Source organism: Dunckerocampus dactyliophorus, chromosome 13, assembly GCF_027744805.1.
Source record: "Dunckerocampus dactyliophorus isolate RoL2022-P2 chromosome 13, RoL_Ddac_1.1, whole genome shotgun sequence".
In the NCBI taxonomy this organism is placed as follows: Eukaryota; Metazoa; Chordata; class Actinopteri; order Syngnathiformes; family Syngnathidae; genus Dunckerocampus; species Dunckerocampus dactyliophorus.
The window spans coordinates 15,488,394-15,502,656 of record NC_072831.1 but is presented as its reverse complement, the minus strand read 5'-3'; the positions used below and the strand labels follow the sequence as shown (position 1 = coordinate 15,502,656).

The 14,263-nt window shown below is 41.8% G+C and overlaps 1 protein-coding gene across 5 annotated transcripts in view; it reads right to left on the bottom strand.

Moving 5' to 3' along the window:
• arid1b (AT rich interactive domain 1B (SWI1-like)) overlaps positions 1-14,263 on the bottom strand; it is a 263,934-nt gene that overhangs the window by 164,311 nt on the left and 85,360 nt on the right. For all 5 annotated transcript variants that reach the window (XR_008573456.1, XR_008573455.1, XR_008573454.1 and 2 more), the window contains one exon: positions 6,610-6,717. Coding sequence is in view for 1 of the 5 variants with exons in the window: in XM_054796793.1 (XP_054652768.1) it covers positions 6,610-6,717 (108 nt within the window). In the remaining 4 variants the exon portion in view is untranslated. The remainder of the gene's footprint in view (positions 1-6,609; positions 6,718-14,263) is intronic.

Sequence of the window (14,263 nt, the reverse complement as noted above, 5' to 3'; positions counted from 1 at the left end):
GGGGAAAATAAGTTAAGGGTTGTGGGGGGCAGATGAGCATAAAAAACATACAGGGATAGTGTGTGTGTTAGTGTGCGTGCATGTGTGAATAGCATGCTGCCACCTGAACCCCCTAGCCTGCATTCAGCATCCCTCTCACCCTGAACAAGTGACAAAAAGATAACCACGTTTCACCTCACCGCTTCACGCCCTTTCTCTCTTCTCTTATTTGCTTACTCATCCTGTTCTTGCCCCCCCCATCACATCAGCGCCCCCCACCTCCTCCTCTTTCTCACTCTGTGTTTCCACATGGCTGGCCATCCACTACCATGTCTTGCAGAATAGGAGGCAGCGTGCCAGCTTGGCAGGCTGTCAGGAGAGCGCTAGAGAGCTGGGAACATGTACTGACTGGAACACGGGTGTGTGTGTGTGTGTGTGTGTGTGTGTGTGTGTGTGTGTGTGTGTGTGTGTGTGTGTGTGTTACTGTTACAGCCATGCAACTTTCGGCAAAACACAGAGAACACATTCCAATCAATTTCACGTACTAGCGACATTATCGACCACTAAGATATTGTGTCACAAGATCTTGCAAGATTAAAACGTAATCTGATTTCTCATTCAGAAAAAAATGTCTTGCGATAATAAACATATAAATGAATCACACAATAAATGAATATGAACTGGATAATTTTGCCGGCCTCCATATATTGCCATGTGCATGCTTGGCAGTTTTCATCGCCTCTCACCTCCAAACAGACAGGAAGCCTGTTCTCTTTGTGCAATGATTCAGTAGCTAAACACTTCATAGAACAACAGCAAATAGAGTGTCACCGCTTGTCAGTCATACAGTCGCTTTGTCTCCGTGGCGGAGGAGGAGCCTCTAGCACACCTTAAGCAAAAGAGTGGAGCCTTGTGAGGAGCAATGCAAGGTAAGGTAGAAATTAGGATGGAAAAAAGATGCTTCCAAAGCCAAATGCCACAGCCACCACATGGGAATATTAATGAGCAAGGGTAGCCATCAACACAAACAAGCTTGTATGCCAAATTTATTTCAAAGTGGTAGCAATATAAAAGACAACAAAACGAACTAGCCCACCTCAGCTATATCCACCCGACCCGGTTTTCCCATCTGGGAAAAAAACTATACATCGAGATGCAGAGCCTTCGTCCCGACAGTCAAGACTCACTGATCTGTTTGGTCGGCAAAGTAAATACGAATATAACAGCACAAAATGGTGGGCGTTCACAAAGGAAATGCTGCTCTTTAATACAGTTGAAAAGCCAGCGTTTCAAGAAATGCTGCAAACGTTTAACAGACAGTACAAATTGTCTGTGAAAAAAACACGTCACAAACGGCAATTTCACAACTTTATAGAGTGAAAAATGACATATTAAAGGAAATACTGCTTTATTATGATATATTATTTATTATTATTTTACATATTATTATAACATATTACGTTATATTATGTACAATAACATCGTTTAGTGTCATTTTGTGGGACAATAAATATTTCAAAACACACCTGCATTGTTTTGTGACTTAAATAAAAAAGTTTGTTTGTCCAGTCATATTTTTTTCATGTATCTTTCTTAAAATGAATGTTCAAATCTTGTGTGGTTGGTGCTCGTGAGTTACTCTAGGTGTCTTGTGACACCCCTACTGACCACAAACATACAGCAAGAAATAGCACAGTAGTAGGTCAGTAACCAACCAAAATTGGCACTGTGAAAATGGAGCAACACAACTACAGTTCTATCTGGTGCCATGCGTAGGGTTATGCCAGACCACTGCAAGACTTGCAAGACATCAGCATATCTTATGCGATTTCACCTGGACAGATGGACAGAATTGTACACCGCAAAGTGAACTGCGTTGCATTTTTGCAAGACGACTTGCATCGTCCCTCCCTCTTCACATTTGTCCCCCACAGTTGCATATCAGTTATGAATGTTACTTAAAACATTGCCTAAATAAGGTTTTCTGATGGAGACAGTTTCACCCTTGAATTAATTATTTGCGATTATGCAGCCATTCATCCATTATCTATAGTGTTTGGCCTCATTAGGGTCTCAGGTAAGTTGGAGCCTATCCCAGCTGACTTTGGGCGAAAGGCAGGGTACACCCTGGACAGGTTGCCAGCCGATCACATTATTTCCCATTAACTAAAGAATATTAACTAATTTAAGGTTGACTAATAATGACTAGTCATGAAACATATTTAGGGCCCTATGATTTCCGCGTTAACGGAATTGCGTATGGAATTACGGGATTTCCCCTTAAAAATGTAATCTGCTGTTAAACGCGGAATCTCATGGAAACTGACACAATCTGAATGAAATGCTGACATTATGAGGAGAAGGAACGTTTGTGTGGGGAAATATTTGCCCAGCGGACAGGAATAAAGCGGGCCTTACATCCCGACGCACGTGCTCCTACGTGCTGGCTACGTGGAAAAATGGGGAAAATCGCACGGGTTTCCAAACCCGCAGACAGCACGCAAAGCCCGTAGGAAGAACATTGGGATGTGAATTAATTTCTGCGTGCACGCAGGAAAACCTTGCCAGGTCACAAGGGCAAGGCAGAGGAGGACTGCGTGTGTCACAAGTTAAAAGTACATTGTGTACATTGCCTGGCCACAGCAGCGGCTCCTCCCGTGGCAGTGACTCCTCCAGCTATGGTTCTCCTGACCTCCGTGGACGCACGGCGACTGCTCACATAGCATATCCGGCATGAATGCACCTTACCCAGCCACGGCGGGTGGCTCGTCCAGCTGTACACTCAGGTTCTCCCGGTCATGATAGCTGTAAGGATACACCAGTGTGCACGTCTGATTGGGCTCACAGAAGTACAAGGAATGCTTAGGTAGTCTTTGTGTATGTTCAGACACTTGAACAATTAGGGGGAACATTGGGTCCCACTGAAAAAGTTAGCAAAGCTACATCCGTTTCTGAAAAAACGGATATGCAAAATTGTCCAATGATGTATTGCTTCAATAAATGGAAGGATTTTTTGGAATTTTTAAAAATTAAAACAGAAGAAAACAGAATTTGGGGAACAAAGAAAACGGATATCATAGGGCCCTACATATTGTAGTTGACCTCATGGGTTCCAATGAAAGTGAGTGCTTTTATTTTAAGCCACATGCGGGTCAAAACAACCACATTTGTACTGTACAAACCAAGAATGTGTGACACTGAAAGAAGACGATGGCAGCCAAGAGCCGTTTTGTCACTTTTTTTTTATTTATTTTTTTTGGAACTGTGTGAAAAGTCAGAAAAGGCCAAGAGATTTCAATGGAAAATCCCTAAAGATAGGAATCTGGATGTCTCCACTTGGAAGTGGTATTTGCCAAGCACAAGCACCATTGACTGCTTCTCTGTTCGTCCTTCATCTTGTGTTAAATTATGAGGTATTAAACCTGGATTATGCCCCTGCATTGTGGCGACGGCGTTAAGAATGTACCATAATAGCACTGTTGCCGACTTATAAACGGTAGCAACCAGACCAAAAAAATAAGTAGATATTGGTGCCTTATTTCGGTGCTGGTGTCACACAGTTCTTCATCTAAAACAGTGGTTCTCAACTGGCGGGTCGCAACCCACTGGGTCTTTACAAAATAATAATCATAATAATGTAACGAACCAAAGACTGTGAAGGCACCTCGCGACGGTGCAATTTGCTTGCTACGCCACCACGAGGTCCGTGCCATGTTTATGGGCGACTTGGTCAGCTTGAGCGGGAGGGGAAGGACATTGAGTGTGGACTTAATGTGCCGTCTGTACGACACACAGCTAGTTAGCTGCAAAGCTACTGAAGAAGAGTGTGACATAAAGTCAAAGCTCACATTGCGATGCTTTGGAGAATTCATATCAGGTACAGTATGATGGTACTGGGAGCCGTTTCAACAGGTCCAATTCGATCTATTGACCCAGGCACAGGGGTGGTCTACAGAAGAAATAGTCCTCCTATTATTATGAAACTTACCTACTGAGTGTTGAATCAGAGAAGTGAACTCGCTTTTTCTTGCTTTGGGCAGAATGTAATGCTTGCAACACGTTCAAAAGTTTGCACCGTCTTGGTAGCCGCTTAACTCTCCCTTTAAATTTAAATGTAATTTATTAAATAAATACAATATTTGAGACCTTTGCATTAAAAGAAATCTGCAACTTAGGTCACCAAATGTGAAAGGTAATGGTGAGTCCTGCAGCAAAGCCAGTTGGAACCACTGCTCTAGACATCATTAACTAAATAAGACACTTTGCGTTTTGAATGTCATTAGTTTGCCAGGTGTATCGATATAAAGTCCTATATAGTAACTGTAAAAGTAGTTAAGGATGTCTGTTACTGGCAGATATTGTATTTGAGACATTATATAGCACATGTGCAACACACTTTAGAGACCCAGGGGACACTTGCATTCATGATAAGTCACAAAAGCACAGTTTCTTTTAGTCTCTCTTCAAAAATCCCGCCACATCACACAACAGACGTGTCCCAAAACAACAACATGACACTTCGCCGACCTGCTCTCCCTCCCACCTGCCAGTGAGAAAGAGGAAGAAGAGATGACAGCAGCTTTAGATCTGACATCAAACGCTGGCGAGAGAGGGAGAGAAAGAAAAATGAGGAGAGAGAAAAAAACAACAGTTACAACACCGCCGTGACAGCTCACTGGAAGAGTACAGCTCTCATTTTCGCTCTCCTTTTCGCCCTAAAATGAAAGACCTGTTTTCACCAAGCAGCATAGTTTGGCTAAGCTTGTTTGTTTCCGTCATCAAAAGTTGTGAGGGCTACCAAAACAACACTTTGTACCCTTTTCGGCAACCTCAGTGGTACAGCACTTAAAGGGTGGAGCTCGTCACGGTGAAGTCTGCTTATTCTCGTCTAGGAATGGCCAATATAAACCATGGAAATTTACAAAAAAGGATTTTATTTATATCACCCTATCTATCGCAATAATGCATGTCGACGCAACTGCCGTGTCCTGCAAAAATGGACGGTAACCTGCTGCAACAAGTGGTCGATGTAATGTAGCTTGAATGTAAAGGAGCGAAAACAAGAAGAATAAGTGCTTAGTACACATTAACAGAAGTCTAGCTGGAACCGTGTTACCACAGAGAGTAACCAGTTATGAACAAGAAATTAGCAAATACATTAAGAGTCCAGAGAGAAAAATATACACTGCAATACATTACCACCTACATCATCAGTCAAGGGAGTAGCCTTTGTAGTCTGTTACCTGTTTTGAAATGGTTCTATTCTAACTGAAATGCTAAAGAATATATGGCAATATGGATTTAAATCCGTATTGCCCATCCCCTAGCCTGGTCAAAAATTTGCTTGCCAAGAAGAAAGATGGATGTCCTCAGTTGTTGTCCTGTTGCTCTTCTTCATTGAACACATTGGAGGGGGTGGCACCATGCCATGCTGCTACAATGCCACTATTTACACACAGTAGCTGACCATCCTGCCTCTACCATTCTAGACCGTGCAGTGGCCAGGTACACTGTAAATATGGCTAACCTATCCGTCATAGATGTATTTTGTATGGGGTGTGAGAGCAACATGCACTAGTTATGAGGGAATATGGGGTAGTCGTGGTGCCATCACTTGCAACTGGAACTCTTGCTGCAGAGTCACACCCTGATACATCAAGGCTATTTTGCCAATGCAGCAGGTCATCAATAAGGTATGTTTTTATGATGGGACTTTCGAGGGAAAAAAAGCAGATAGGAAAAGTAAAAGAGTAAAGACAAACTCAGTGTTCGAAAAAGACAGGAAGTGTGTATGCTTTGTAATACACAGTAGTCCTCGTCTGCATCCCACATTTATTGCATTGTCCTTGTGTGTCAGCACGAGCGCTCAAAACCAACAAAAGCTTTCAACAAATTGAAACATCAATGTGTGTTGCAAGATAACCAATGAACATACGACATCCTGACTTAATTTAAAGTTTGTACCCTTCATCTCGCACTTCTCCACATTCTACTCCCAAGTCCTGCCAGAGACCTCAAGCAGCTTAAGCCAAAGAATTGTAAATGTCTTTTTATGCTATTCTTCAAAATGCAGAGGAGCTGCGAGAAATGACTTAACTGATTAGTCTAGCCCCAAAAAAATAGCAAAGCAATCCAAAACTAATACGACGACTGACTATTTTCCCCCTCAATTACTCCTGGCGGCTGTCTGCTTAACAAGTTTGAGCGAGCTCAAATGCCGAGAGGCAGTGCGTGTGGGTTTGCATGTGTGACGGTGCGCTTCAGCACAAGTGCTTGTGACTGTGCATATGCTTTTCTGCGCCTGTGGGAGAGCGCATGATGCTTTCACCACTGATGCTTTTTGGACACTCGCGGTGGACACCAGTCAAAACACAAACAAGAGACAAAGCAGTGGGCCATGAGGTAAATGGACGTATTCAATTGGACACAAGCTCAGAAGTGAACGTGCGTGGAAAGGCAGAACATTCGTCTACCACAGTTCGAACACAAACAAAAACATAAAAGATGTGCTGTAATGTGGATGAGAGTGCCTCCTTGATATGTGCTGCTGTATTTACTGTGTCTGTATTGTCTTGGACACGTTTAGCAATGCTATGTGCTCATTGGTCAATAGTATTGTCACTCACTCACCGGCAGACTGGAAGGGCGGTCCTGTGAAGAGACACCATCCTCATTGTTGTTCTTCCCAGAGTTCCCTGGACCCGGACCTCTGGTGCTGTAGCTCTCGTGTTGTGCCTCCTTCAAAGATAAAAAGAGAGATCAAATTACACTTTTTGTGAATAAAACGTTAACGAATATTTTTCAACAGTTAGTGTGGGCTCACTCTTTACAAGGTCAGTCTACTGCTAAAATTGATACTTTATCGACTCATTTCTGATTTTGTCACCACTGATTACTGACAAAGGCCGCATGGTGGTCTAGTGGTTAGCATGTTGGCCAACACGGTAACAGTCTGGAGATCGGGAAGACCTGGGTTCGATTTTCCATTGGGCATTTCTGTGTGGAGTTTGCATGTTCTCCCGTGCATGCATGGGTTTTCTCCGGGTACTCCGGTTTCCTCCCACATTCCAAAAACATGCATGCATGACTCTAAATTGTCCATAGGTATGAATGTGAGTGTGAATGGTTGTTTGTCTATATGTGCCCTGCGATTGGCTGGCGACCAGTCCAGGATGAACCCCGCCTGTCGCCCGAAGTCAGCTGGGATAGGCTCCAGCATACCCCTGCGACCCTAATGAGGAGAAGTGGTATAGAAAATGGATGGATGGATGGATGATTACTGACAAAGGGGCTTTACTGAAAAATGTTATATTTTATACAATAATGAGTTACTACAGTCTATTAAAGACGTTTAAAACTTATTTTTAAATGCCATCTATAAGGCCTTCATCAGGCTATTCTTCAGTGTATTATTCTTGTGAAGTGGTTCCAAAAGTAAATGCCAAATATAAGATTCAAGATTCAAGAGTTTTATTGTCATATGCACAGTAAAACAGGTAGTTCTGCTATGCAATGAAATTCTTGTTCTGTTCATTCACCCAAAAAAGAAAGAAAACACAAGAAAATGAATAAGAACACAATAAACATTAATACCAATAAATTAAGCAACAACAACAGAAGAGACATGAATACTAATGAATGAATGAATGAATGAATGAATAAATAAATAAATAAAGTGTTATGTGTGTTGCGTGTGGCGTGTGTGAGTGCTTCGTTGAGAAGCCTGATGGCCTGTGGGTAAAAGCTGTTTGCCAGCCTTGTGGTCCTGGACTTCAAACTCCTGTAGCGTCTGCCTGACAATACATAACACTAAATAGGTGATAAATTAAATGTGGTAAAAATCAAATTAGTAAATTAATAAGATTATTACTCATATTACACACAATTTGTACTACCTGAACATAAATGGTTTTTTTTCCCCCCATAGAAAACAGTCGGGCCATCATACAGTATAATTGTGGTTTAGAGCAGTGGTCCCCAACCTGTTTTGACCCACGGACCGGCTTGTGTTACCACAAATCTCTCGCGGACCGAAGGGGGGGGGGGGGGACATACATTGTAGCGATCAAGCACAAAATGAATGCCGACCCACCATCCACCAGTTCAAGTTCCAGCCAAGTTTTTCCACAAAGATGATTACATCGCTGTTTGACGTGTGTGGTAAAGGCAGTGTGCTAGCATGAATTAACTTGAGACAAATGTGCACATTAGCACTCAATAAGTCATCAAAACTTACCTTTATGCATTCCCACATAGTATCAGCATTTGACACCAAATATGAGGTGAAAGAAAAATGGTAAAAATACAGTAGTAGTCTATCTGTGCGGCATGAGATAAAGTTAGCTCACGCACAATGGACATGCGTCAAGTGAGACGGATGTAACAGAGAGAATCCGGCCACTTTTCAAAATAAAACATAAAAAAATGAAATAATGGAAATTATTTTTTCTTTCTGTGCGGCCCAGTACCAAATGACCCACGGCCCGGGGGTTGGGGACCACTGGTTTAGAGGTTTAAACATGCAAACCAACAACAGTCCCCAGATATCATGCAAATTCAACCCATTCTACTTTTTGAGTACTAATTTGATAATATCACAGCAATTGCTTTGGGTTTTGGGTTACATACTATATACTGTAGTGTGTAATACAGCATGAAACAGTTGAACGACACACAAAACTCACTTTTTGATGTTTGATCCATCAAGGAACTGTGCTGTTATTACTGCACACGGTTCTTGGTGGACAATCACAGTTGGAATGCTCGACTCCCTCAGCATTCACACATGAAATTTCAAGGCAAGGACACACAATGATCAAGAAAACAGACACACACCACCTCAAACATTCATTCATGCACTAAATATTATAAATAAACAGACACACATTCATCCCTATTGTAATCACAAGCCTATCTAGTGTAAACCAATTTCCTCTCCGTTGTTGGAGGTGCTGCCCACCTCCTTGATCTCGCTCTCTCTCTTCATACCAGTCCCTCCTTCCTTCTCTACCTTCTTTTCATTCTCTCCAGTGGTAGTTCCGCCATCATGTTAAGCATTGGTAGCACAATGGCGACTGGTTACAGAGCTCTGAGTGGAAGGATTAGCGATAACTGACGGCTGGACATGACATAGGAGCACTCTCACACATGCACGTCATTCATGTCAAACATACTGAACATGCAGAGCATCACATGTACGCAACACACGTATTTACTTTCTTACTTTTAAAATCTGTTTTGTCCCGTTGATTTGTTCCTTATCTCATGTGTAATTAGGCTCTAGTATTTGGGCAAAACTCCTGCCAGCTAGTGGATATCATGTTACAGCAGGAGATTATCCTTCTCAGCCGACAACTGAGAATGAATCTATTATTAACAAATTAATAGCATAGTCATTTGTGCAACAGAGCTGAATTACTCTTGTGCAGAACTGAGAGCAGATTGCATGTGAAATCTGATATCAAGTTAATATTGTTGCCACTTTACCTCCAAAGTTCCTGCGCACACACACACACACACACACACACACACACACACACTTTGCGTGCTGCCTTAACAGCTGCACGCACAGAGAGACAAAAGTTAATGTATTCATTCATCCATTATTAAGAGAAGGTAATGTAATGACCTTAAAAGCCCTAGAGTAGTTCCTGGAAATCCACATTTCAATTACCAGCCAATTAAACCCCAGAAGCAGTAACAAGATGCTATTTTTATCTTAAAACTTGCAGCAGTACAGTGGAACTCGCTTATCTCGACGCCCCTCGGACTGGCTAACTGACTGACGTCAACAGAGGCGGCTGTTGACATAGCCGGAATCGAAACCGAAACTAACCACTGCTTGCACATTTACTTTTACATTTTCATTTCATAGAAGAAGACTCTTTTATATGTTTAAAGACGCCATCTTTATCCTTGATGATGGTTTGAGTGGCTTGGACCGGTCATGCAGCCAATGTTGATTCTCCACTTAACATTTTACAAAGCCTAAGTTAATTTTCCTTTTCCTTGGCCCCCGGAAGAGTCTGCCTCACTTCTGGGACACATAATGGAGGTTAAAGTTAATGAGATAACAAAATTGAACAAAAGTGACGTCCTTCCTCAGTGTAGTGAGTCCACCTACGTATTACTGCGCTTGTATATTCTTCTGTCGGGCACAGGTAACTCTCTTTCTCTTTTTGTACAGTATTAATAATGTATGGGTGTGAGTCCTTCATGTGTTCTGTGTACAGTGTGTGTGACTTAGTGTTCATTTCGGTATAATTTAAGTTAAAGTTCCAACTAACGCCCTGTCCACACAGGAACGCTCCTGAGATTTTATTCGGAGGCTGGGTCGAAAAAAATTCACATCCACACTGTCCCGGATTAGTAAATAGTTGCATCGATACGGGAACGGATCACTGAGAGAAAACAATGGAATGGAAAAGGCACACCTACGTGTGGCGCTGTGAACAGACACGTGTATACGTGTAACGGATGCCAGCCTGTGAGGCTGTGCAAGAGCTGCATTGAACACGCGGTCAACAGTCCGGGCTTTTGGCTGTGTGGTCAGCGCTCTCGCCTCCCATTGCAAAGGTCCTGTGTTCAAGCCCCGGTGCGGGCAGTGCGAAACATGGCGGGTTACATACAGACACGCATACACATACTACATACACAGGCCACACCGTACTATAGAAGAAGAAAGGACGCATGCGCATACGTCCGTCATCTTCCGCTTTCCAAGGCTTGTCTAGATTTACGACAAAGTGGAATTACATGTGCGTCATTTTGGGGGTACAAAGACAAGAAAATACCGGGAGAATGTCGACTGCGGTGAGTCAAGACACTGTTGGCTTGTTGGTTTGTCATGAAAGCTCACTTCTGGTCACGTGACGCCATCGTTTTAAAACAGCAGCGGATTGCGTGTCTACACGGAAAGGACGAACCAACGTTTTCCGATTTTCCCACTCTGGAAGCCGTTTAAAAAAAATACCTTTTCAAGGCACCCAGAACATCGTTTTCGTGTGGATGAGAGGCTGAAACAATAAAATACTTCTACCATTTTGACCTGGAAACCTTTCTGTGTGCATAGCTCCTAAAGCTCAGCTTACATCACAGTTGTAGGAACGGAATTCGTTCATAACCCGAGGACCACCTGTACTGTGCAAAATAGGCCGAGACAAATGTTACTGTTGTACTGAACTTTTTCACAGCAATCATTTTGACACAATAAAACTGTAAATAGAAGGGCAAACACAATTAGCAGGATTACAAATTACAAATGCAAAACCAATGCTTTTTGGTGAGGGTGTGAAAAAGGGGCTAATTCAGGAACTTACTATCAAAGGTGGAGTCACTCTGGCATCAAAAGAATGGTCATAATGTCTGTTTGTCATCCTCTATGAACCAGGTGGCAGTCTGCTAACCAAATTAGAGCTGCAGAAATTCATCGATTAATCTATTACCCAATTATCTATAACTATTTTGGTAATTGATTAATGTGTTTTTGATTGAAATTTGTAAATATCCTCTGATTTCAGCCTTTTTTTATGTCCTTAGTCATCCATGAAAGCAGACCTATTATCTTTTTTATGATCTGTTTTAGCCAAAACAAGATATTCACACATATCAGCTTTCACTTTGGACGACAGTGACGGGCATTTTTGCCTTTTTTCTGATGTTGCGGACCCAACCACTAACTGTAGGCATTTGCTTCATATTGATTTGCTCCATCTATGGCGTAACCAATTACTCCATTAACTGAAACAACAAGCTTCAGATTAATCAACTAAGAAAATTAGAATGATTGTATTTTGAGTACGTTTATCGTTTTACTCAAGCGATTTGATTTTTTTTAATCTGTCAGTTTAAATCTTCTATTTCTGAATAAAGATGCAATACAGCGGAGCATTGGTTAGCGTCATTAATCATACACAGAACAATTAGAAATGCATAGAAATACATATAAATGACGAATGAATGGTATCAGTGAACATTTCAATGAACATTTAAGGTTGCTTTGACCTTCACTGAAGACGTGATTGTTGGCAAAGACACGATGTGGAAGCAAGATCAACATAGACACCACCTTCCTGTTTTACTATGAGTTATTTCTTGAATTCAAGAGTGTGGAGAAACTGTGTACTGTAAGTTAGTAAAAAACTACAGTCAACAGAGGTTGACTTTGTAGAGCAACGGAGCTGACTTCCGGCGCCTGTTTCCAAGTAGTAGCAAGCTAATAGGCTGCTAATAAGGACGTTTTGTGATAAAAAAAAATACATTACGAACAAAAATGGACTCACGCAGTGTACAGTGTTCCCTCTGTACTACACGGTTCACCTTACGTGGACTCGCTGTTTATGAACACGCATTGTATTCTGCATCCTGATTCGCTAAGGGAGAACATGCATTGTGTTCTGCGTCCCGATTGGCTAAAGGGCTGTAGGGACTGCCTAATTTACATAATTGTTCGCTAGCAGTGTGGCTCTTTAGTGCTGTATGTTTGTTTCTCACCGACAAAACTCACAATGTCGACGATAAGACTTTAATGCTTTAATGATATGACTCCTGATGACATGAATGCCCTGGTCGATGCCCACTCACAACCGCTGACTGAGCCACCAAGCGAGGATGAGGAAGAAGAGGACACAACTGTTGCTAAAGATGAGGAGGATGGACTAACATTTGATTGCTTGGCAACCATGGTGAGAATGGCCAATTAACTTCAGCGAGCTGCACAACAATGGAACCCTCTGATGTTTCGTTCATTACAGTCCTCAAATATAATCGAAGGGGGCCTGTCTGTTTATAAGAATATTCTGGCCCAGAAGAAAAAAAGAGCGGCAATAACTACCCATAACTATGTTCTTCACTCGGAAAAAGACACCTGCACCAAGGGCTTCAGCGGAGAAAGACGCTACAGCAGAGCCGCGCCAGGACGAAGCCGAAGACGCACGGTCAGAGAAGTTGTCAAATTCGCGTGAGTCACTATTAATAATTTCTTATGCGTCCAACCTCGTAGATTGATCATTAAAATTGTATTTCTTATTTCTAAAAGCTATCATATTTTTATTTTTATAGGAAAATGTTTATATCCTGTAAACGCAAAAGTATATATTGAACGAAAAAACCAAAAAAATCAACTCCTACTACACGGATTTCACTGAACATGGGCATTTTCTGGAACCTAACCTCCCGTTTGCACGTTAGCACTGTGGCCTAAGACACAGTACTTTAGCACAATTTCTCATTGACATTTTGAGAGAACTTGTTGCATTCCCAGAATTACAAAAGGTGGACAGTGTCACATCATATTATTCATATTAGATTAAAAGCACTGCGATTGGAAGCCACATAGAAAATGAATGGATGGACATTAAAAGCACACATTGATGTTTATATTGGTGGGAGCATCAGGAGCAACTGGGGGCGAGTGTCTTTTTCAGGGATACAATGACCAATAAACCTCCAGTGGCTTACCCACTAAGTGAGTGGTACCCAAACTTTTTACAGTGGCATTCAGACATTTGTACCCCCTACTCCTGCACACTTAAAAATGGACTTGAGCTATTGAACACAATTAATTGGTTAATTAATTTTAACCTAATTCTGGGTCAAAATGTGTATTTTGCATGGTTACATTTTGATAATGTTTTACATGAGCACTGATAAATAGATAAGTCATCATATCCTTATTCCAGTCGGATGTTGGCATTCTTCCGTTTGAATGGCTCGAATTTGAGCATCACTTTTTTTGTCCACCGACGATGACAGTACAAAAATACATACAACCCCACTCACGATAAAGCCCCACTCACAGTGACAGGTTTTCACCGCTGCACTGTGCGGGGATTGGATCACCAATGTAAATAAAATCTTTGAGATTAAACACTATTGATGCACAAAATAATCATCAAACTCACTTATTTGTTCATATGATTCAATGAACAATATCGCGTGCTGTCTCCTTCCTGCTTCTACTCCGTTCTCCATTGCGCCGTGAGGCGTTCAGGCGCACTCGTAACTGAGAGTGTTAGGCGCTAATTGTTTTTAATTTTTATTCATGTACCCCCTATTACAATTGGCGTACCCCTGGGGGTACGCGTACCCCACTTTGGGAACCTAGGCGCTAATTGAAGTGCTTTGGTTGCTGCTTAACCATGAAAAACATGAAGAAAAAAATCAAGGCTATAAGGAGGCATTCAAAAAAATGAATGCTTGGGAAATGCGGAAAAATGATCTTCATAGACAAAAAAAAACAGATAAACAAAAAGCCATGAACAGACAACAGACGGTTGAACACCCA